The 25,618-nt window shown below is 47.7% G+C and overlaps 1 protein-coding gene across 2 annotated transcripts in view; it reads right to left on the bottom strand.

Moving 5' to 3' along the window:
• Positions 1-7,404: 7,404 nt before the first annotated feature.
• Positions 7,405-25,618, bottom strand: part of LOC135917429 (retinol dehydrogenase 14-like) — a 134,062-nt gene continuing 115,848 nt past the window's right edge. For both annotated transcript variants that reach the window (XM_065450995.1, XM_065450994.1), the window contains exons 2-7: positions 21,139-21,362; positions 18,983-19,222; positions 16,844-16,936; positions 15,801-16,007; positions 11,072-11,181; positions 7,405-9,779 (exon numbers count right to left, since the gene is read on the bottom strand). In XM_065450995.1, the coding sequence (XP_065307067.1) occupies positions 9,486-9,779; positions 11,072-11,181; positions 15,801-16,007; positions 16,844-16,936; positions 18,983-19,222; positions 21,139-21,250 (1,056 nt within the window). In that variant the 5' untranslated portion in view covers positions 21,251-21,362 and the 3' untranslated portion in view covers positions 7,405-9,485. The remainder of the gene's footprint in view (positions 9,780-11,071; positions 11,182-15,800; positions 16,008-16,843; positions 16,937-18,982; positions 19,223-21,138; positions 21,363-25,618) is intronic.

Below are 25,618 nucleotides of genomic sequence, written 5' to 3' on the forward strand. Positions count from 1 at the left end.
TTTGTTTATGAACAGCATGAAGAAGACTAAAAGCTCTTTCTTTGCATGATATGGTACTAAAAGGACTTGCAATACAATCCAGGTACATGCCTCGATGAAGCCTCCGTTTGTTGCGGCGTCATTCGGTGGCACCAACTAGTATGCCCTTGGCAGATTATTTTTGTTGCTTCTGTGATTTAGGTGAACACTTATAGGACTTCCCTGCTTTCCTTTTTTTTTTTGCTTGATCAGACATGACGCGCAAGAGGGCGTCAGACAAGATAAAATGAACCTGTGCGAACACTAAATAGAACGCTATCGCAAATAAAATTTTGCATGATTACACACTCGGAGGCACATATGACACCCAACAGGCTTTAGACAAAAAAACTTCACGAACTATACTCCGATTCTACATATATCACGCAACACCAGGTATAGGACTCTCTCACTGCTTGCACACGCATCCCAGAAATAATGCATTAGATATGAAGAAAATAATAGGTACATGTCGGGTAATATTAAGCAACACCAAGTGTCATATTTTTATGACAAAAAAATATGAAGGATTTACTGCGTGCAAAATGTCACTGATCTGAACCTATTCAACACCGAATGAGCAAAGTTACGCATTTCTGCAACCAGTGGCCACGGAGTGCATCACTCGTGACAAAACTAGCTTGTCTACTGGAAATTCAAATCTCAAGGTAATAAGAGTTGCACAAATAATATGTAACTTGACATAACCATGCATCTGCAATCTGTAGGTAATTCCATAGCTAAGGCAACTTCACTGCGAAACGTACACAGTGAGAGTTCATGAGCGCAGAATTTGCAGTATGAAACGGAGTGCAGTCCAAACATTACTTGTTATCGTAATACCAAAGCCGTGCCAAATATGTGTGGTATAGTCTCCACATTGTTGCTTCTTTAGTCGAACGCCTCTACAGCAAACACCACTACAACGAGGTATTCTGTGTGTCCCAGCCTACTTCCTATCTCTCATGTGCATTGTGAACGACTCTACAGCGAAGACCACTACAACAGGTTTGCCTGTGCAATGAAGTAATTCGTGCATCCCCAACGGCTAATTTGCTGTTCTGCAACGAATGCACCGAGCAGGGCCACCTCTGCCCTCTGGAGCCGCCACTAAGCAACACTGTCAGCGCTAGCACTAGCAACGAGCGTGCCGATTAGAGCGTGAGTACCGTACAGACTCGCGTAAGGGCCGCACCCTCAACTTGCCAGCCCAAAATTTGTAAGAAAAAAAAATTCCAACAGAGAAGCAATCGCGTTGGGCCGCGCGCGCGCTCAACGGCGAATTCTCGCGCGCTGCTACTAGATGGCGAGAGCCGTAGCGACACTCTGCGCAGGCGCCTTCACTCCTCCTCGCTTTTTCTCTTTCACGCTTCCTCCTCGACAGTGGCGCCACCTACACTGCTCGAGCGTAGCAACGGCGCCAACATGCGCTCCTCGCCACTCCGTTGACGCTTCTCGAGCAAAAGTTTCACGAAGTTTCAGCTTCACGAAGTTTAAGGGGTTTTAGTTTGCATAAAGTCCGGGGTGTGGACAAGTCGCCGGCTAGGCCGTCACCATTTTTACCTAAAAGTTCGGTTAAAGTGTTCTAGGTACGTAGGAGGAGTGGGTCCAGCCATCTATGGGTCCAGCGTGGGCTCCCCGCTGAAGCGTTACTTTTTTTTTTTTAAGTTGGTGGCGCCACCGTCGCCTTCACATGAGTGGGCGGCCCCGCCTTCCGGCTGGACGCTTGTCGCGTCGGAGACCCTACCGCAACTGTGTGGAGCTTTGAACGGCGTTTCACTCTGCTGCATCTAGCTTTGATACTCAGTGTCGTGAACACCAGTTGCTTTTTTTTTTATGCGAAGCATATTACGAGAGCTCAACCCAGCTCCTCAGGCGCGGCGGTGTCGCCATGAAACCACGTGACACCGTGACGTCACGACAGAGGAGAAGTGGCTCTGGCTCAACTCCCGCAAGTCGGGCTGGGTGGGAATCGAACCAGGGTCTCCGGAGTGTGGGACGGAGACGCTACCACTGAGCCACGAGTACGATGCTTCAGAGCGGTACAAAAGCGCCTCTAGTGAATGCGGTGTTGCCTTAGAAACGAGCTGTTTCTAAGGCGTGCGTCTCTTGCTCAGGCGCACATTTCGTTGCCGCGCCGAACGCTGCTTTGCTCGACGCTCACCGCGTCCAATGCGGGGCGCGTAGTCGCTGCCCTGTAGCCCATTGTATTACACCCCTTGGCGGGTCGACGGGAACGCTGTCGCGTTCCACTCTTGAAGGCGAAGCAGTAATGCACGAGTTGTTTCTTCGTCTAGCCGAACCAAATATAGCCAAGCAACAGCAGTTCACCAGGCTAAACAGTGGTTCAACAACTAAAATAAAGGCTAGAATGCTTCGCATCCTGGGCTTAACCTTACCTAAGCCACAGCCATTTTTTTTTCAGAAACCGCTGTTTTAAGCATTGAAGCACAAAATTAACTAGAACACGTACCAATGCATTCCGACGGGCACTTTAAAGGTTATCGCGGAACTGGTGCTGCCCAGAGAATTCGTTCCATGTGGATGCACCGTGCGAACTCGGCGGTTATAATTCGTAGATTGTGATATGTGGCGTAAAGTAATTAATTAAAAATTAAACAGAGCAATTATGTTAATTGTTCATTTGAACATTTTGATTTCTTGTAGAAGCAATGGCCGCCCCTCCTAGCAATATAAATCACGCGTTAGAATTGTGCTATTTGCCATAGGCAATCTCTAAAAGAATTTGGTGCAGCTAAAAAAACACCCTGCATATACTTTGCAATCAGCGACATCACACTGGCGTACCGGCGCTTTGGCTACCCATCTTTCTTTCTTGTAGAAATAGGGAACGTTGATCTGCTTCTTTCTGCAAGTTTCTCCTTCTGGAGGCTTTTTGTCTGCGCTCCTAACATCTTTGTGATGTGAAACACATTTGGTTTGCATTATCTCGCTATAGCGTGCCCAACCTATTGCCGCGAAACTACCGAAAATGCTGCGTTCTGAAAGACTACTCAATCAGTCTAGAGTGTATTAGTGTTTCTATTTCCAGTGTTCCTTGAGCACTCGCGTTTGTTGAAGTTCGGAGAGAGAGGGAGAGAAAGAGGAAGATCATTTATATTGTTGAAGTTCAGAGCAGTATATGTATATAGCGTACCATGTGAAATCAGGCTTCTCCTTCTGTTCAAAGGACGCACGTCGTTAGGCGAAGGACGGTGGCAGACGACATTCTGCGGTCTGCGACGAGAAAATGATGGTCTTTGCCGGCCAGCGCGAGCACTCCTATGGAAAGAACACGTGATGGACATTAGCCGACCGACCGCGAGTTTGTGCTAGGCTGTCATATATGTGAGCCTTTGTTTCGAGTGCTCGTTTACGCGAGAAAGAACGGGCGCTGTTCTCGAAGACAAACGGAGCTCTCGAAGAAAGAGCCCACGACGATTCCCTGGAGTTCTGTTTCGCCGGTGGAATCCTTTCGCCTGGTTTTTTGTTGCTTTCAGACGAAACGAGGAAATCAGATTCGGTAATCACGCGGATCGCGGATGTGTGGGGTATGCGTTTTTTTTTTTTTTTTTTTTGCTCCTGAATATATATGTCGGCATAACGACGCCACGTTAGGAATCTGGGCTGTTTGTGATTGACGATTTTCGTATTCATATACATGAACGAACATATAACGTCTTTTTGTAAGAAGATGGTTGCTGGCAAAATTTCGAATACTGCACGTTGTGCTTTCTTATATGACAACCAGTATCATTTATTCCCAACTGCAGGAGGAAAGCCTTTCCTAGCAGTGCCTAATTGTCCCTGTTTTGCCACAGCTAACTTCATTTACGGCGCCAAATGTCCTATCTAATCGCGCCACATGACCTGCCGTTGTTGACTGCGCTTTCCTTCCACTGATACCTTCTCTTAATCCAATTAACCGCCGGTAATCTCCTGTACGCATTAAATGGCCACGACCCAATTCCCCCTTACTCATCTTAAAGGCCATCAGCAATAATCATATTCCCTCACAAAGCATCATAATCAGATCGGGGTTTTGGCATGCAGTATACCCCAGAATTTAATGTTAATCACTACAATATTTTTTGGGTCGCACGAGAACACTGAGTTCTTGCGTAAATGTAGACGTTTGGAACAGTCTCTATTCAATATGTTTCGTTCAAACTACGAGCGAATGCATCACGATAAAGCTCGCAAAAATAGAAGTTTCTTATACCGAAACTGAGGAGGAGGAATAAACGGTCATTGTGCGAAACGGCGAGAAAGTGTCCTTTCTTCGCTCTAGGTGGGCGGCTCTCTCAGTCCGGAGTACGAGTAAAACATCTTTATTAATAATATCTGAATGGCGAGAGCAGTGTGGGAGGAACCCTCAGCCCAGGGTCCCTGAGATGATTGCGGCGATGTTTCGAGCCCGTTGTATCACTGCTCGGAGGACCTCGGGAGGTCCGTCGCGGAGGGCATCGTCCCACAGCTCTTTGTTGCGTAGGGGGTAAAGGGGAGTTGGCAAGGGAGGGAAAAAGCGCATGCCGCGACCCCGGCCCGGTCCACCAGACTTTGCTGATCCTCCAGGCTCCGTGCCGTTAACGTTGCCTCCCACGTTTATTCGATGGCTTGTGGTGGTTCCGAAGCTTCATTTTGATGGTTTTCGTCGCGCTGTAGGCACGCGGGCACCATGTGCTGGAGGGTGTCTGGTGCATCACAACATCGGCACAGGTGTGAGAGTTTTTTGGGGTGCATCCGGTGCATCATAATTCGATGGATATATGTATCCGCTTGTAGTCTGCGTATAGGGCGGTGGCTTCTTGCTTAATTTTGGATGTTGTAGCGGATAGTGTATTCTTTGCAGTCGGTAGTGCTGCAATATTACGGCGTAGTGGATGGGAGTGTATACCGAAACCACACACACACACACACACACACACACACACACACACACACACACATCATATATATATATATATATATATATATATATATACAGTAAAAGCTCGTTAATTCGAACTTCAATAATTCGAATTTATGGATAATTCGAACTGTACGATTTGGTCCGGCCGAGCTCCACAGAAGTCTATGTATAAAAAAGTCCGTTAATTCGAACGCGAGACGCTTCCCTCACGGATAATTCGAACTACGCTCGCCTGGCACACGGCCAGAGAAACGCGCTTACTGCCTACACCCAAGGCTGCATTGCCTCCGAAACGGAGAGAACGGCGAGAGAAGGCAAAATCGGAAAAAAATCTAACCGACGCAGGGTCAGCCAGAAGGCAGCGGCGGCTGCCGCCTCTCCGTTCTACGTAACCTCCGAGACTTCTTGCCCGTTGCGAATCTCGGAGGCTTTGCAAATCTTGTACAGCTGCTAATGTTGTGTGGAGATGGCACGGCAAGCGCCAAAACACAGCGAATCAAGTACGTCGCAGCTGCGCTTGCAATCAAGAACCAACGAATCAGGGCCTTCGCCACCTTCACATGTTCAGCGTCTTTGTCTCGGTAGTCTTCATCGGTTGTGCGCTTCTGTTCAGCTTAGGAGGTATCGGCCGTCGCGATTCATTGTGCTGGTGTTAAGCCTCGGCTAACGTTCGTTTCGGTGGTCATCGGTGGTGTGGCACAGTCGAACCCAGAGCTTCGACTTGAAGGTGGCGTGTGCCCGCGGCACACACCACCACTTTCTGACACGCAAATTTCTTACATGCCCTACTGATTCCAAATCGCAGTGTACTGTTGCTCTCGTTCACTTTCGTTAGTTCGAACTTTCGTTAATTCGAACTGAAGCGGCTTCCCCTTGCGGTTCGAATTAACGAGCTTTTACTGTATATATATATATGTATATATATGTATGTATATATATATATATATATATATATATATGTATATATATATATATATATATATATATATATATATATATATATATATATATGTATAAAGAAATAATCCTCAGAATTATTTCGAAGTGTATACTGCTTTAAACGTTACCGGCTACAGTTTCTAAATTGCAACATATGGCGTAATTAGTTTAGAAGGTAATCAGAATTTTTGTTAATTACTGAAATATTCACGTTATTTTTTTTTCTGCGAATAATGTCTATCTCTGCGAGTGATTAAGCTCAGCAACTAAAATTGTGCTACATGTCATGGATTATTTTTAAAAACTCTGTTAACGATAAAACGCCCGGGCTTCCGGTCAACGGGATCTCAACGGCGACCAAGAAAATAAGTTCTATTCATCAGGAGTTCCGTTTGGCGAGGCATTGAGGTCAATGGCGTACAGAAGTGGCACCTTTAAAAGGGGGCAGGTATTTGGTTGCCAACAGCAGATAACAGATGCAGTATATATTCGGTTGCAGAGTATTTTCTTACAAAGTTTCTACTTTGTAAAAATGTATAAAGCAGCCGTTGATTAGAACAAACAGCGCAAACACAATACAAAAAACGTCATTTCGTCAAAAAAATGTGCATAGACGTTTTAGCGAAGCTAGAAGTAATCCGTAACTATGAGAATGCACATTATTTGATACCTGTAATGTCGTTCACAGATGGACTTCCGGTCAACTTGGGAGCATTTGAATGAGAAACAACTGAGACCTGATTATCTCTGGCGCGTGGCCTGACAACGACAGTAATGAAATAGAGAAGCAGCGCCGAGTCAAATTTAAAAAAAAGAAGAAACGAAGAAGAACAAAGAAAAAAGGGAAATTTTAACAGGCCCAGAAATCGTTCTAAATTGATGTAAACATAATGACGTCATCCAAAGAATGATTTGGCTTTCCCAAATCAAGATAACAAACTTGTAGCTGTCTAAAGGCAAGGTATCGCTATTGAATGACTGGAGATGATTGAGCGGTAGTTGACTATAGTAGATGCGTCCGCTCAGCAACTGGAACCGAATTAACAGAGCTTTTGGTCTGCGAGTGTTATTTGCCCTTGGCTTGCCGCCTTCACTAATAATGTGACCCCACATCTAGATCGCCTAAAAACTTTCTCTTACGACCAATTCTATCGTAAGACCTCTTACGTGAATATGCTCCTGCTCCTAATAAGCAACTGCGGCTCCCTTGCAGCAGAATCATTCGGAACAGTCATCGCTCGCGTCCGGCTTTTTTTCCATGTCAACTCCAACAAGTGTTTTAGCCTTTATATTTGAACATGAAAGAATATTCCTGCAGCTTCGAATAGAGAATTCTCGAATCGAGCGAAAATCAAACATCAAAGACTATCCGACTCGTGTTCAAAATTTCAAATAGGTGGTCACACACCCCTAAATATCATTATGCAGTACACAAAAACGATACACAAGTTACCTACCAGCAAAGATCAGCACAGTTAAAAGGATAACTGAAGAAATAAGGGTATGTAAGAACGCGATGACCTCGGGAATTAACATACATATACTACAGTACAAGTGACTTAAAGACCAACTGCGACTAAATTTCACTTTGGCTAAATTTGTTATAAAATAGTAGTTTATAAGCCACTGAATCAATCTTGGCAAAGCCGCAGGGCTGGTAACTGCATAGTTTTCTTGTTAGCAGCCTTTAAACAGCACCTAAGCAGATGACGAGTGCACCTAGTGGTTGTCGCTATGACGCAAGTCCTAGCACGCTGCGTCCGAGATCTCAGGGCTTCCCAGATGGCCGCGGTCGCCACCTTGTCTCGGAGGTCATGCCTAGGAGAGAGAAAAGTTGCATAGAAACGCAGGGAAGTTAACCAGAGGTAATTCGAGTTGGCAACCCTGAGGGGAAAGAGAAGGGGGATAAAAGCAAACAGAGCGGAATGGAGAGAGAGAGGGGCGAGCACAAACAAACCGTGTACGTTGTAGAGCGGTAGGGGGCGGCGTCCTTAAAGTCTGTTTTTTGGAAGCAATGGCGTTGAGCTTTTAGTTCTGGTAGTGGACGATTGTCCAATTGGTTCAGCACTCTGCACATCACTTTTCTCTGGGCACTTTATCGCGGGCAGACACAGATAATGTGTGTGAGAGTTCCATCGCTGCTGCATGTGTCGCACTTGGGGCTGTTGGCCATTCCAAAAAGAAAAGCATAAGAAATTGTCAATGCTACGCTGTCACAGAGTGCATGCCCGCGCCCCTCTCGAGTGGGCCGACATTGCCTCCGCAGCCGCAGCGCTGCTTGCACGGCGATGAGGGAGAGCGCTCCCCATTGTCCCCGAACCCGCCCGACGGGTTGACCACGTGGGTCGCCTGAGCGCGACGGAGGGACGAGGCGGCTCGGCGAGCGGCAGAGCAGCTTGGAGGACGAAGGAGCGGGGTCGTGCACCGGGAGACAGCTGAAGATGTGGTCGGCAGGCTGAGATCTCCAGGCCGAAGTCTTCGCCGGTCGAGCGACAGACGGTGCAAGTCCGTCAGGATCTTCGGCAGCGAGGTAGCAGCAGCCCGACGCTCTTCAGATCGGGATCTCGGCAAGCACGCCCCAGATAAGCCTTGTGTTCCAGGCCGCTCTCAGAACTTTCCGCCGGACTCTCTTTTCTAATCGCATTTAATCTTTCATTTGTTTATCCATCGAGTGTTGTTTCTTATATGTTCTGTGTTAGTGTAGTGGTTGCCGTGTCTATTGCCACGTGTATTTTTCATTTTTGTCGCGTATTTTGTTTAATATTTCGCGAGTGTAGGATTCCCCACGTGGTGGGCTTAGTGTCGCGCGAGCGGCGTCAGGGCGTGTGTTGTGTGACCCGCACGCCTTCCGCGAACTAGGCCCCACTGCTGGCGATTTGTATGTCCTTTTTTCGAGTATGTCTCGCGCATGATTTTATTGTATTAAATTGAGTGTGTGTGTTGTACGACGTCGCCTCCCGTCTCATCCCTCTGGTTCACGGTCGATCAGGCGTGGACCTTATCGCAGGTCAGCAGTCGAACCCTCAATAAACGCACGCGGGGTGGGTTTGTTGTCGTCCCATCCCCTCCTGTTCGGAGAGTGCGACTAGCTCACCATCAATCTTTGGCATACGCCTAGCCACAGACAGTACAGTATGGTCTGTTCACGTCGTGGTGACCCAGGCGGTAGATGCATATGTATATCCGGAGACAACGAACGCAAGCGGCGCATGGTGAAAACTTTCGAGTCCCATAGGGGCAAAGTACATTCAGGAGACAGCAATCGCAGCCCAGCAGCAGCGTCTGTTCGCGAAAGCGAAATCAAAACACATTGACCACTTTCATGTGCAGATCGGGCGGCTTCGTCGGCGTGGTCATTCCCGCTGATGCTGCAACGTCCTGGAAGCCATTGAAAGGCTACGTTGTGTACCATGTCATGCCGAGGAGCCGCATGCTATATCCCATGCGTCAATTCCGGCGACGGGTAATGGCGGCGTTTTTTTCTTTAGTTTCGATATCAAAAAGAGCTATTTTTGCGAACTTATTGTGGTGCTTCCAATTGGATTTCAAAAGGAAATTTTTGCATGGAGGCTCCTCTATACCTACATTATCTTAAACATTTTTTTTTTCACGTTGTCTAAACTGCCGCGCTTTGTTGAAGGATCGTCGAGTAGCCGCATTGTGTCGAACCTGCAAAACTGGCTGCCTCCTGCGCCACCATCCCAACAGGAAACCTGGCAGAGTCGGCGTCTGCTAAGACAGCTCGAACGAGCTCCGCGCTGCGACACCAAACTTCGTACGCCGTCTCCTCGTCGAGGACCTTGCGGGACCAGGACGATTCCCGACAGGATACGAAGTACTTTCCGGTGACGTCACGCAGGCCTGGCGAGGACGCGAGGTAGACCGAACCCCGCGCTCCCTTGCGAGGGCTCTGCAAGAAAACGAAGCGAAGGATTAGCAGACTTTGCTAAGCGTTGGCTCATAAAACGTATTTGGCCCATCTGCCGAGACTTTATCGGTGTTTGTCTGCGTAGTCTCTCGACAATCTACAGACGACGAGCGAAGCGAGAACAAGGTAAAAGCGGGAGCCAACGTTTCGACAAGTGGACTTGTCTTTTTCAAGGCGACGTACAGTCAAGACGAAAGACAAGTCCACTTGTCGAAACGTTGGCTCCCGCTTTTACCTTGTTCTCGCGGTCTTGAATTTCCACCTCCCGCCTTCCTCTCGTTTTTATTGAACAACCTATAGAGATATACTATGTGCTGTCTAGATGGCAGAGAGTAGTGCTTGTTAAACAGCCTAGCCAGTACAGGTTTGTTTTAAAAGAACCGGCACTAGAGAAAGCACATTAAGACTAAACTTGTCTGCGCAGGTGTCTGTGACGTCACACACTCTGCCCACTTGCATACGTCACATCTAGCTTAGCGTTGTCAGGGAGCAGCTTTAAGGTTTCATGTTTCATGCTGCCAGACGGAGTTACTATCGCGAACCATTTTTTGCGTCATATCGGGCACTCTGCAGTAGGTAGGTAAATTACCGCCTCGCCTTGTCTTGTTTTCGTAGCCACACCACATGGATAGAGGAGGACGTCCGAACGGAATATGTTGTAGTCGCATTGCTAGCCCTCTTCCAGTGGTTGCCCCAGTGAGAGAACGTGGGGGATTTAAGTTTTAAAGCTAATATATATTTGGTTCTTTCAGCCGTTTCAGTGGTTGGTATAGCTTGTCGGAAAAAGGCAAGGAAAACGTTCATTCGCGCGCTCCCTCGTTCGTTCTTCGTTCATTTGTTCATTCCCTCAATCGTTCGCTCCTTCATTCGTTCGTTCCCGCGGTCACTTGTTCGTTCAGTCTTCTTCGTTCACTCGTTCTTTCTTTTCATTCGCTCGCTCTTTCGTTAGTTAGTTAGTTAGTTAGTTAGTTAGTTAGTTAGTTAGTTAGTTAGTTAGTTAGTTAGTTAGTTAGTTAGGGCTATACGCTTACATTGACAATCATCGTCGTTGGTATCGGCACGATTTTTTTGTTGTTCCTACACATCGTTTCTTTCTGCAATATTCCGCAATAGCTCGCTGAACATTTATTGCGCAATGTTTCTGCTACCTGCGTCCGGGCCCTGGACACGCGTGACCGGCGGTGATTGAATTTTCGCCGAATGCGACGTGGCCAGCGGATATGACGTCACACGCGTAATCGCGGGTCCTCGAGGGTGTTTTGCAGAATGCTCACCGTTCCGAACGTGTGGAGGAACGAGTTCCAGAGAAAATGGCGCACACCCGGTTCTTTCTGGTTGATGGTAGTCGCCACTACACCCGGATGGACCGCGTTGCACGTCACCTCTGTTAAAAAAAGACGAAAAAAAGAATATATATATATATATATATATATATCACCAGGCTGATGATGATGATCATCATCATCATCATCAGCCTGGTTACGCCCACTGCAGGGCAAAGGCCTCTCCCATACTTCTCCAACAACCCCGGTCATGTACTAATTGCGGCCATGCCTTCCCTGCAAACTTCTTAATCTCATACTCCCACTTAACTTTCTGCCGCCCCCTGCTATGCTTCCCTTCCCTTGGGATCCACTCCGTAACCCTTAATGACCATCGGTTATCTTCCCTCCTCATTACATGTCCTGCCCATGCCCATTTCTTTTTCTTGATTTCAACTAAGATGTCATTAACTCGCGTTTGTTCCCTCACCCAATCTGCTCTTTTCTTACCCCTTAACGTTACACCTATCATTCTTCTTTCCATAGCTCGTTGCGTCGTCCTCAATTTAAGTAGAACTCTTTTCGTAAGCCTCCAAGTTTCTGCCCCGTAGGTGAGTACTGGTAAGACACAGCTATTATATACTTTCCTCTTGAGGGATAATGGCAACCTGCTGTTCATGATCTGAGAATGCCTGCCAGACGCACCCCAGCCCATTGTTATTCTTCTGATTATTTCCGTCTCATGATCCGGATCCGCCGTCCCTACCTGCCCTAAGTAGATGTATTGCCTTACGACTTCCAGTGCCTCACTGCCTATCGTAGATTGCTGTTCTCTTCCGAGACTGTTAAACATTACTTTAGTTTTCTGCAGATTAATTTTTAGACCCACTCTTCTGCTTTGCCTCTCCAGGTCAGTGAGCATGCATTGCAATTGGTCTCCTGAGTTACTAAGCAAGGCAATATCATCAGCGAATCGCAAGTTACTAAGGTATTCTCCATTAACCTTTATCCCCAATTCTTCCCAATCCAGGTCTCTGAATACCTCCTGTATATATATATATATATATATATATATATATATATATCGATCAGTAGCTTGAAGTGCGCACGATGACAATGACAGCTTGCGCAATTAACCGTGATAACAGTGCCCTCCGTATACGTAAATCAGAAATTTGCCACATACAGGACGTGAGAACCGTCGACGGCTATAGCCCCAGATGACTAATTAACGTTGATGGTGTGAATATGTCCTCAATAAATGGTCTCCAAAAAGAAAGACCGCTCTTACCGAAAGGCTATAGCATCAGCTAGCGCACTTGCACAGGTGAGGCCAGTTACGGCGTCTTCGGCCTCCACGACCTCCCCCGAGGCCGCCATTGCCTCTGCATATCATATTGACCGCAAATAAGACGGGGACAGAGGGAGAGAACACATAAACAGCACGAGCGGTAACTTTCAACTGTTTTATTCACAGCAACCCGTGGGCATATATAGGCAAAAAGAACATGCGCAGATCGCAGCAAACAAGAATACAGTTCCCGTGATTCTAAAGGAAGGCAAGGTTGTGGTAAGAACCACACCAAGCCGTATGCAAAATGCAATGTAGGAGTTGTGTACGAAATCCCCCTGGCGTGTGGCAAGTCCTACATAGGGCAGACTGGACGGTGCCGAAATGATGGAGCCAGGGAACATGAACAATTGAAAGTTAACGAAAGATGAATTGGCGCACTTACCTGCGCACTGCAATGCCTGTCGCTGTGCACCTCTTTATGAGGAGATAAAGATTCTGGGGAGAAGCCATGACCAGACTGCACGTGAACTGATGGAGGCTTATCACATAAAAAAGAAAGGCCAAGACTGTGTTAGCGATACCTCCATTAGGTTGTTTCAATCGGAAATAGATTTTTTTGATAATTGGTTGCCACGCTAAGCTGATGTGTATTCTTGTTTGCTGTGATCTGCGCATGTTCTTTTTGCCTATATATGCCCACGGGCTGCTGTGAATAAAACAGTTGAAAGTTAAGGGCAAGATATAGTCCGGCGTAACGCGCGCGCGCGGCCACGCGCGTCGCGGTTAAGCGACGTCGGTGAAAAACGCGCACTCTACAGTTCGGCGTCACGGCGTAGCCGGCGCAGCCGGCGTGCCCAGGCGCGCTTGGCGAACTCAACGCCGCCGGCGCGGAGATAGAGCGTGTTCTATTTCACGCGGCTGACGCTAGACCAGAATGCACTGCGCGCTGTAGCGGCAGCGAGCAGAAGGCAGAATGGCGGCCTGCGATGCGCGTACTGACAGTGCGCCTGTGGTTTTTTCAACATCTGTGGGTGATGACAGCGCGAGTGAGGACGCCTGCTTGAAGCGATTAGCAACCATCCATGTGTATACGATGTGCAACGCATGGACCACCGCGACACAGAGCGGAAGAACCACGCGTAGGAAGCTATACGAAAGCAGTGTGGTCTCGCCACAGGTAAGCTGCATTTCGCAGCTCCTGTACTAGCTGGTGGTAGTCGCCGAGTTGAGGGCGCTTGTCGAATAGCTTTCGCATGTACATACATGGTCCGCTTCCGTTTTTGACGTAGCCGAAGTACTAGCAATATGAGTGCGATGTTCTGGCTGTCAGGCATGGCGGCCGCATTTCGGTGGGGGCGAAATGCGAAAAACACCCGTTTGCTTAGGCTTAGGTACACGTTAAAGAACCCCAGGTCAGAAAGAAAGTGGTTTTCGCACGGAAAGCCTTGTTGTTTTTTTTCTGGCTGTCAGGACAAGTTAACGCCATCCCGCAAAAGTTTTCATTTTAGCGCACAAACAGCGCGCGGAACGAGAAGCGCGCGCTACCCGAACGGCGAGGGTATATGCAAGACGCGCATGCGCCATGTAAACAGCTGTTCGCCGCGGCGAAGTTGCGCTCCCGGACGCACAGATGGCGCCAGCCTCGAGCTGCGCGTGCTGCGCGCGCGCGCCGAACTCTAGAGGAAGCAAATTTCTTGCACCCCTGGCGTAGCTAGCGCAGCGTATCCGACTTCGCCTGCCGCGGCCTGGCGCGCCGAGAACGCCGGACTATATCTTGGCCTTTACCGCCCGTGCTGTTTATATGTTCTCTCCCTCTGTCCCCGTCTTATTCGCAGTCAATATGATATGCAGTAAATACCAACTAGGCCAAAGTGAAGTTCTTCCATTGCCTCTGAGTTCCAGAGTGCGGAAGCAGAGTGTATAGGCTCCCTCGGGGGACGGCTATACCAGCGGCGGCGTCCGAGTAAGAGCACAGGACAGGGGGCAAACGACAGTGGGGTGGCAATCCCCACAGAGCCGGTGTACGAGCGGTTAATTGCATCCATCGCTTGCGTAAACAGCCACATATATAGCAGCGACCGCAAGACGAAGCCCTGCACGGGGCTCGCGAACCGCACCTTCGACAAACGCACCGGAGGCCACGGGAGTCGAACGTATAGCGCGGTGACCAGAGGTGCGCAGACAGTTATATAGGCACAGGTCTCGCGCGCGGCTCATTCATCTCCGTGCGAACGACATATACTCATCATGAGTCCTCAACAAATGATCTCCCAAAAAAAAGACCACTTTTACCGAAATGACATAGCATCAGCTCGCGCACTTGCACAGGTGAGGCCAGTATACGGAGCCTTCGGCCTCCACGACCTCCCCCGAGGCCGCCATTGCCTCTGACACCAGTTTCAGAGTGCGGAAGCAGAGTGTATAGGCTCCCTCGGGAGACGGTATACCAGTGGCGGCCTCATATACTCGACATATACTCGAAGCCTTCCCATGGCCGTGCGCTCATCAGACCACTAGCGACGGTACACGACGATCTCGTCTGACGGCGATATTGTCATGGACGAGAGCTTCATTGAAGACAAAGGGTGTCAGGAACGAGAAGGCGATGCTTTACCATGTTGTGGACCAACGGGGGTGGGCAGAGGGTCACCACCGATGTACCAGGCAACCAGCATCGACGATCAGAGCCACGGAAATTACGCTCTTAACTGCGGCTTGGCAGTTTAGCGCTCCCAAAATGCTGTACGCAGTATACGCCTCTGAGAGGCGGAGTGTTGAGGGATTCGCGTCAACAATGGTACGTCTCAGGAAGTTTCGCCTTTCCTCGTCATTTACTTTCTATCAGTCCGAAAAATTATTTACGACTGGCATATAATCCACCGAATCCTTGGCGAATGTACGACAGTGGGCATAATACTACATGTTCACCGAACAACAACGACGACATTAACGATGACACAACGACCTCGACAACAACGACAACAACTACTACTGCTATCGATGTACAAGGCAGTAGATGATTAATTGAAGCCGCTGACGCGTTTAAACCACCTCAGTAGAGGAGATGGTGTCCGTATGGGGGCGCTGTATTGGCTTTGCTTGTAAATTCGGTTGGGGGAGTTCATAGTGTTTTTGTTTTCTTTTTTAGCCTAGGTAGGACATTAAGCAGTATGATAGCAAGAGCTTGGTGGCGCAACCCACCACCCCGTTCCAAAGGGAACGCTCATAGCATTCATTCATTCATTCATTCATTCATTCATTCATTCATTCATTCATTCATTCATTCATTCATTCATTCATCCATCCATCCATCCATGTAGAGCGCCTCAATGCCACGCTTCTCCAGGAGGCGGCGCTGACATCAAGGCACCCTAAAGTCCCTTGCTTTAGGCACCCTTTAGGCACCCAGGCGCCTAGGGCTTAGGCACCCTAGGCGCCTGTGCTCACCGGTTCCTTGGAGTTGGCGTGCCAGCTGGACGCTGAACAAGTTGAGCAAGAGTTTGCTACTGGCGTACGTTGATTCGACGCCGGGGTACTCGATGCTAGCGCCGCCACCTCCGGGAGCCTCCAGCTGCTCCCACGGTATGCGGCCCAAGCGGTAGAGCGACGACGTCACGTTCACCACTCGACTTGGTCCGCTGCGTTTCAAAAGGTCTGCGTCGTGCGAAACGAAGTAAGTGTGTCAGCGTGAAAGTGTCGGTTAGCTTATAATTTTCAAGCGGGAACAACGCTAAGCACAATGATTAAGTGACAGACGAAGTGTTTAATTTCTTTCTTTGTTGTGTAACTTTCACCTCCCTCTGTAGGGCGAATCCCCTTCGTTGGTATAAGCCGTTATTTGAGAAGACGACGACTATTACTGTGTCCGCTGTGTGTGTGTGTGTGTGTGTGTGTGTGTGACAGACAGACAGACAGACAGACAGACAGACAGACAGACAGACAGACAGACAGACAGACAGACAGACAGACAGACAGACAGACAGACAGATAGATAGATAGATAGATAGATAGATAGATAGATAGATAGATAGATAGATAGATAGATAGATAGATAGATAGATAGATAGATAGATAGATAGATAGATAGATAGATAGATAGATAGATAGATGAGCAGAGAGAGAGAGAGAGGAGCAGAGCCTGCTAACCGCACCGTGTGTATAGTGCATGGCGGGGCTCGATCATATAACGGTTCGGAAAGTGAACCATTTGCATGGCCTCGTGTGATTGGTCAGAATCGTGTTATGGCTGACGAAAGCGCCATTCTGACCAATCGCGCTAGGGCAAGTGAACTGGTTCGCTTTTCGAATCGTTATGACATCACGTTCCTGAGCATCGGTCAGCAGCGTGGGGGACGAGAATGGACAGGAGGATGAAATAGACTGCGAGTGCCCGCTGCTGTAGTAGTAACTGAGCACAGAACAATAGAAATCGCTCGTCTGCAATTTTTTTGAAAAGATGAAAGCTATTTAGTGAGCACTTTCCTACTAACCCAGCAGTAGATTGGTGAGCAGGAAGGGCCCGAGGTAATTGGTGGCCAAGGTAATCTCTATGCCTTCACGTGTCAACCGTTTCTCCCGGGGTGCTGAAAAACAACAGCAAAAAAAAAGCTTGTACTCAACACTCCCCTTGCGCATGCTCTAGCATTGACTGAAATTATTGCCTAGTTTTTATTTCATTTATCACAAAATTCACGAGGGTCAGAGAGACGTTACAGAGGGTGGTAGTGAGTTACGAGCACCACCAAACCAAAAGTATCTTACTATACAAATAGAATGCGATTTTGAATAGTTACGATCTGTGCGGGAAAATGGTTCACTTAACCGCTGTGTGTTATAAGGACTCTAGTAATGTATTAGTTCCGTGCAGTGGAAGGCGAACTTTGAAAGGCTTACCTAGTCGTCGTGGAACGTGATGCGATTATTTCATCGCCCGGGCGCTGTGCTCGTATATTTTATTGCGATAGCAATTACTGGACACTCCAGGCGAATTTTCGGCGTCGGCGTCGCCGTGAGACACCGAATATATTTAGCTATACATATGTTATATATTTATCCAGGCTGCATATAATGTATGTTACGTTGCTACACTACTCCATTATTAAGTTGCTTCATACCAGGTCTTACGCTCTTAGGAAAATTATTAAAAATTTTTTTAGAATGGTAGCCCTCGAGCAAATTTAATGAAACATAACATTCACAGCGCGCGCCTTATAATTCTTCACAGACTATTAAATAATAGAGGTCGCAGAACAATAACAGTGCTCAAACCGGAAAGGGAACCCGCCGCGGTTGCTTCGTGGCTACGATGTTGGGCTGCTAAGCACGAGGTCGCGGGATCGAATCCCGGCCACAGGGGCCGCACCTCGCTGAAGCCGAAATGCGAAAACACCCGTGTCCTTAGATTTACGTGCACGGTAAAGAACACCACGTGGTCGGAATTTCCGGAACCCCCCACTACGGTGTGCCTCTCAATCAGATCGTGGTTTCGGCACGTAAAACCCCATAATTCAAGAGTGTGAGTTATAGAAAGATTCACGCCCTTGTTAACTTTTACCGGCGTAAGTTCTTTTACAGTGTACCGCGCACTCATCTATCCTTATTTCTCCCCTGTTCTCACCCCAGCACAGAAAGCACTGCGTCTCTGGCGTTCTATAGAACTCTCGCAAATGGAACGAAATACAGGACAAGTAGTTCTTCCTGCAATATGGGGGTCGACATAACCCCCCCCCCTTTTTGTTTTTTTGCACAGTGCATAGCTGCGCACTGATCCATCCTTATTTCTTCCCCATTCTCTACCCAGCACAGAAAGTACTCTGCCTGTGGTGTTCGAGAACTCTCGCAAATGGAACGAAATACAGGACAAGTAGTTCTTCCTGCAATATGGGGGTCGACAGTACCCCCCCCCTTTGTTTTTTACGCACAGTGTATACCTGCGCACTGAACTATCCTTATTTCTTCCCCATTCTTACTCCAGCACAGAAGGCACTCCGTCTGTGGCGTTCTATAGAGCTCTCGCAAATAAAACAAAATACAGGACAAGCAGTTCTTCCTGCAATATGGGGGTCGACAGAACCCCCCCTTTTTTTGTTTTTTCGCACAGTGCATACCTGCGCACTGATCTATCCTTATTTCTTCCCCATTCTCACCCCCAGCATAGAAATTACTCTGTGGTGTTCTACAGAACTCTCGCAAATGGAACGAACTACAAGCAGTTCTTCCTGCAGTATGGGTCGACAGTACTCCCCCCTCTCCTTTTTTTGTTCTCTCGGACAGTGTATACCTGCGCACTTTTCTATCCTTATTTCTTCCCAATTCTCCAACCAGCACAGAAAGCACTCCGTCTGTGGTGTTCGAGAACTCTCGCAAATGGAACGAAATGCGGGGTAAGCAGTTCCTCCTGGAATATGGGGGTCGACAGCACCCCCCCTCCCTTTTTGTTTTTTCTCACAGTGCATACCTGCGCACTGATCTATCCTTATTTCTTCCCCATTCTCACCCCCAGCATAGAAAGTACTCTGTGGTGTTCTATAGAACTCTCGCAAATGGAACGAACTACAAGCAGTTCTTCCTGCAGTATGGTTCGACAGTACTCCCCCTCCCCTCCCTTTTCTTTCTCTCGCAGTGCATACCTGTGATGCCGGCGTTGTTGACGAGCACGTCGAGGCGCCGTTCGGAGGCCAGCAGCCTCTTCGCGAAGCCGCGCACCGAGGCCAGCGACCCGACGTCGAGCAGCGCGAACTCGACCCGGTCGTTTCCGGTGAGGCGGCGGATGGCCTCGCAGGCGGCGTGGCCCTTGCTCGGACACCGAGCCGCCACGATCACGCGGGCGCCGAGCCGAGACAGCTCGAGCGCCGTCTCGAAGCCGATGCCTTGGAACGTGGGGAACAGGGAGAGACAGATAGGGATTGGCTGCAGCAGCTACGTGGGCGTGTACGTGTATTTTTGGCACACTGGGCACTCACCAATTTTCTCTGGGAGCACATTTATAAAAAAAAAGAGAAATATATGAGTTCTGCGTTATGTTTATATAACAGAACATAGCCTATTTCAGTAAGGGGGCGCTTAAAGGAGGCCAAGTGCAACGAACTTTCACTTTGGCTAAATTTCTCACAAATGAGTGGTGTATATGTCACTATTGCGAAGCAATCTTGGCAGAGTTCCAGGGTTCAAAATTGCCTAACTTCCTTATTATCGGCCGTCAAATAGCACCTATAACAGGACGAAGAAACACAATTGCACCTGCTGGATAGCGGATGTGACGTTAGTCCCAACACGTCGCCTCCAAGACACACGCAGGCGGCGCCCAATCGTGCATACTGAGGAGAGTAGCGCAAGTTCTGGGTCACGCGTCACTTCCGGCGAGCGCTAAATTTGGCCCGACCACACGGAGCACGGGACACGCGTCTCGTTACGCGTATACGCCTCAGCTCTCATACGCATCTACGAGTCCGTACGCATGTAACAAAGGGAAAGGCGACCGCCCACACGATTGTGCGCATAGCCTGGTCCTGATGTATCACCGTCAGCGGAACGGTTCGGGTTTGGTTTTGAAGAAAGTTTATTCGTAACTTCATTAGGCGTTTTTTTTTTCTATTCATATAATCAACATAAAGATATTACATTGTTTTGAAATCGAGAAACACGCGTCGTTAATGTAAACCTACATGAACGATCGACGTCACCACCGTGACGGAAGATTACACATGCCGGTCACGTGATGTCAGCGCACAGTCTGCCACATCCGTCGTGGCCCAGCAGACGCGTGACCGGTAGCAAGGCGCGCACGATTAGCCCTGCGTGGTCTGGTCTAAACGGTGGTGTTCTTTATTTCCCTTTTACCTGGGAACATGTATAGCGACTTCATCGAACACGGGATCGAAACATTAGCATTGGGCTGGTGCTCCTGCAAAAGTATTCAAAAGAGATTCCGTTCGGCCCCGAACAGACGAGGAAATCACAGTCACACAGCAAGCAATGGGATTGAAAAGCTGCTCCGGTGGTCATTAGCATGCAGAAGATTGACATAATTAAGCAAGAGAAGACAACTGCGATTGGTGCTGAATCGTGACAGATCTGTCAAGGCATGAATGAAACGCAAAAATTTGTCAACTACGTGGTGATAAACGATGCAGAGACGAGACGCAAGAGCGACGGGACATCTGCCCAAAGTACGCCATCATAATTTTCAATTTATATCACAATCACATTCCATTTACACTGCCACATTCCCATTAAGTAAGGCAGGCCGGTTAATTACAGTGGCATACGATTTGTTACCCTAATCTGGGGAAGTGCGAAATAGGAACACAAAGTGAGAAATACAATCGACAGCTTATGGATCTGTGGCAGTACACTTTTTGTCCACTCTCTTCTGTAGAAACTCTGCAAGCAACACGCTTCAAAGGGTATCGACAGCAATCGACAAACAGAAAGAGACTCGTTAACGAGCTTTATATATGTATAGATAATCCGTACATTTTTTGTAGACAAAAGAACAAATTTTTAAAAAGACCAAGGCAGAATTTATTTGAAGGAAGGCGGAGACGAAAAGTGTAGTTTTGCGCGAATTCATTGTGGCTAAGCAGCAAACGGAAACACGTTCACGGGGAAGAAAATGACAAGACACGGGTTTTACTCTTCGAGTACGTGTTTGCTAGCGCTGTTTGACCCCAATGAATTGATACCTTCTATCTCAAGTTTCGACGTCTCTTACACTCTACATGAAGCCTGTGTTTAGACAATCATAGACTGACACTAAATTTGTTTTTTCGAAGGGTAGACTCACCGGCATTGCCTCCAGTGACGACAACAGTCTTGCCACGCATGTCCGAGACGTCGTGCGAGTGGTCCAGGCAGAGCTCGCCTTTCCGCTTCTTGCGAGAGAGTGCCTTGAACATCACGACGGTCGCGAAGACGCACAGGATCACGGCGAGAAGCAGGAGTACCGTGTGCTGAACCCGGGCGTCGACGAACAGCAATCGGTCTACGGCCAGAAGGGGTGGATGACCGCTGCACGGGGTCAAAGAGGTGGCTCTTGTGGCTGGTGTACGTGCGGCTCAACGACGACCCTCTCAGTAATCAATCAATCAATCAATCAATCAATCAATCAATCAATCAGTCAGTCAGTCAGTCAGTCAGTCAGTCAGTCAGTCAGTCAGTCAGTCAGTCAGTCAGTCAGTCAGTCAATCAATGAATCAATCAATCAATCAATTTTATTTACCTGAAACAAAAGGAACTGGAGGGACACCTGGGCAAAAAGCTGTCGCGGCAGCTTGACGGAGGCCCAGGGTCCCTTACAAGGCAGTAGCACTCGCATGATATATACACTGAAGTATTTGTACTCAACAAACATTACACATCGTACGTATGCATAAAAATGACATTTGACACTTGAACGCAAGATACTAAAGTGCATAGAAATGGATCTAGAAGTCTGTGCTTTCGATGAGTGCATGCGCCACGAGCGATCGCTGGAACCGGAAACACTTCATGGCCGCCATGTTTTGGACACCACCTATTTATGAGGTGTCGTATAAAAAAAATTCACAGACGATTACGATACCTAATGCGAAATTTGAGCGCAGGCTCTATGTGTGTTTTCATTTCGCGATATATTGCATGGCGCTGACAATCTGTATCGCTTATCGATTAGTTTTTTTTTTTATATTTTACAGTAGCAGCTGTTTACAACGATAACTTCGATCGCGCACCGCCGTATGTGTCACTGCCGTATAGTAGCTATCCGGTAATTATCATTATCGTATGGTAGTGCCAAAGATACACATAGAGACCGAAGAAGGCCTGTCAGTAGATACTGAACCCGCGCTTTCTTATTTTCGGAAACTGAAGGTCCGACCAAATAGGTCACCTGGATCGTTTTTCTTTCCTCCTTATGGTCATTGTATATTTATTGCAGCATGTAAATCACATACACACACAAATAACGTTATGAGATAGGCGCAATATTAATGGCAGTCATAACACAGGCTAAACGTGCGGCAAGCAATAAATCGACTACTGGCCCAGCAAGCTATGGTGATTTCTTTAAAATGCACAATGAGAGAGAGAGAGAAAAAAACACGTAATGGCAACTAAATAAGTTAACCAGACGTGCTTTTAGCGTCCGGTTGGCTACCCTGCACAAGGGAAAGGGAATGATGTAGCAGTGCAGCAGACACCGCTTGTCGTAAGCATCTTCTCAGGACTGTCGCTTTCAAGAAAGTCATTAACGCGCGTGCACTTTTCTGGGTTGATGATTGGGACGGGGATGCATAAGCACTTAGTCACGATTAGCTGCCAGTCCGGCCGAAGGCCCCCTTTCGCTTTATGCATCATTTAGATGGACAACCATACCAGTGAAATGCATGCATTCTGTGTACCGCAAGGCTGCATAGGGTATGAACTCAGTGAAGGCGCTCCAAGCGATATGGCCTCACCGGGCCGGCAGTGCATTGTTACAGTGCGTAGACTGTGCAGGTGTCTCCATACGCTGTGCCTAGGGTTTTGGCGCTGTAAAAGTTTTGCTCTCGAAGTGCACTTGCTGACCTGCGCTAGCCGAAACTGTGGCTACAATACAAATTCATAGAGCAATTTCTCAGTGAAATTTTAAAAAAAATTATGAGGTTTTACTTGCCAAAACCACTTTCTGATTATGAGGCACGCCGTAGTGGAGGAATTTCGACCACCTGGGGTTCTCTAACGTGCACCTAAATCTAAGCACACGGGTGTTTTCGCATTTCGCCCCCACCGAAATGCGGCCGCCGTGGCCGGGATTCGATCCCGCGACCTCGTGCTCAGCAGCCCAACACCATAGCCACTGAGCAACCACGGCGGGTCAGTGGAATTTTATGGGGCACTGGACACATAAGAACTCACCGACACGCGCTCGTGCTCACTCACTCACTCACTCACTCACTCACTCACTCACTCACTCACTCACTCACTCACTCACTCACTCACTCACTCACTCACTCACTCACTCACTCACTCACTCACTCACTCACTCACTCACTCACTCACTCACTCACTCACTCACTCACTCACTAAAGCGTGTTCATCTGTGAGCGAACAAAGCACTTTAGTTTGACGAGATGGGAAGGAAAGCGTGCGCGACTAAGGATAAGCGGACGGAAAACGTCGAAAGAAGGAAAGTCAAGAAGTGCGGCAGAATCGAATTGAGCCGCAAGAACGTTAAGTGTTTGCTTCCCTCTAAAACTGCAGACAGCAGGCAAACGAGGAAGCAAAGGACGCAAAACGTACCTTGAGCGCGACTTTTCAGTCCGAGTGCAAACAGAGCTCAATCGAAGAGCTAGCCGCGATATACTCCTGCAATCTTTTAATCCCACCAGGTCGACAGCCAGAAAGTGTCATGGGAGAACGCGTTAGGCTTAGCTGTGTAGCTGTATTGATAACATGTGGTACCTAAATATATAGGGGGTCGCTTTACTGTATAAACGTTAATCACGTGGTATTTCGATCGTGTGGCGTGCTCCACTTAAGGATGCAGTTACCGTAGGTTTGTCTCGGCTAACCAGGTAAACGCTTACAGAGAGCTCCCGTTGGTCGAAGAGTTGCGTCGAAACAGTCAATTTGTCCTTAAAGCGAAGTTACATCAGTACAGTTACACCAGTACAGACGCGCACCAATACTGAACCAAGCACTATATCAAGAAGTCTTATTAAATAAAATTTCGACGGTGGTATACATATTGATACTTTTTGTGCGCAAACAAACAGGGACGAAGAATAGGGGCAACACAAGGACGAGCGCTTCTTGTCTACAGGACAACCTAAAATCAAGTAGTCATCGACATACCTGTATATCTTACTTACTACACCTTCTAAATCTTTTGCCAGCTCTCTGTCTATGCTTCCCAAAAAAATGCTACTTAGGATGGGAGCTACCTTTGACCCGATGCACACACCCCTTGCCTGTATATAGGTTTCACCACAGAACCCTACATGTGTATTCGCTAAATAAAAATGCAGAAGTTCAAGAAAGGATTCAACGGCCATGCCGCACGTATTGCGGAATGACACCTCGTCATTTTCCTTTGTTATGCAATCTTTAACACTGCACATTAGGGGCCCTTGCGGTAAGGAATAGTAAAGATCTTGAACATCATCGACTGTACTTGCGCTACGAACGAAACTTACCTGCCAGAGTGACCAGTCAATGCTCAGGAGCAGACGGCCGAGAATCCAGACGTGTCGAAGGATCGCGCGTTCCCCCAGCATGAGTCAAGCACGCGATACATTCGATTACAGAATTTTTTTAGACGTTTCTTATAACTGCGCGAAAAAAAAAACGAGGATACAAGAAAGAAACACACACCACACCACGAGAGCAGATTACAGATTACAGAAATTAGATTACAGAAAACTGGCCGCAAACCGTACCTCGTTCAAGCGTCACTAAAGTTAGAAAACAGCAGACGGCAGCTGCGTGCTGCTGGGTAACCCAAGTGGGAGTTAAGCCTTCTGGCCCGTGTTTCGCTTAGCGGTGTTTGTCTGAAAGGAAAATTGATGCAGCGCGTACTTGCCCGCTGCGCAGTGTGACGTATTAGCATAATGACCTCTCCCCCCTCTCCTCCTCCACCTCTAACCGTCAAACTATTTGATGCCACCGTGGAGGCCATATGTATCCGTAAACAATTACGTCTGTACAAACGGGACATCTTCGCGAACAACTGTTGCTTCGCATCGATTATTATTATTATTTTATTTTTCTGTATGCGACAAACTATGCTACTCTATTAATGCGCGGGTAATGTTGCCCACGAATATGTCGATTCGCTTCATCCGCATTGTTAAATTGTTGTACGAGTGAAACGAGGAAGTTAGGTTATGAGCAGTTCATTATAAGACTCGCGAGGCAGTCGCATTGACTATTAAGAACTATTACTATTAAGAAAAACTGCTATACACGAAAAAGAGACAATACTTCAGACATACAGAGCTTGAAGCAGGACCTGAACGGAACAGTATTTCAGCGTGTACAATCATTTCCCCCCAAAAAGAAAAAAAGACCGCAAAAGAAAGAAATGAAGAAATTCCACACATTTTTACGGTATCACGCAAAAAAAAAAACTTTGACATGTCTTTAAAGCCAAACGCATGCACTCTCACACGAACGTGAACACACATATGCACGCACATAATCGTTCACACACACAAACACGCACAGACGCTCGCGCATAATACAATCGCACAATCACACTTAAACAATCGCACTTGAAATTGCATCAAGCGAAAAACGATCCGCCA

Source organism: Dermacentor albipictus, chromosome 7, assembly GCF_038994185.2.
Source record: "Dermacentor albipictus isolate Rhodes 1998 colony chromosome 7, USDA_Dalb.pri_finalv2, whole genome shotgun sequence".
In the NCBI taxonomy this organism is placed as follows: domain Eukaryota; kingdom Metazoa; phylum Arthropoda; class Arachnida; order Ixodida; family Ixodidae; genus Dermacentor; species Dermacentor albipictus.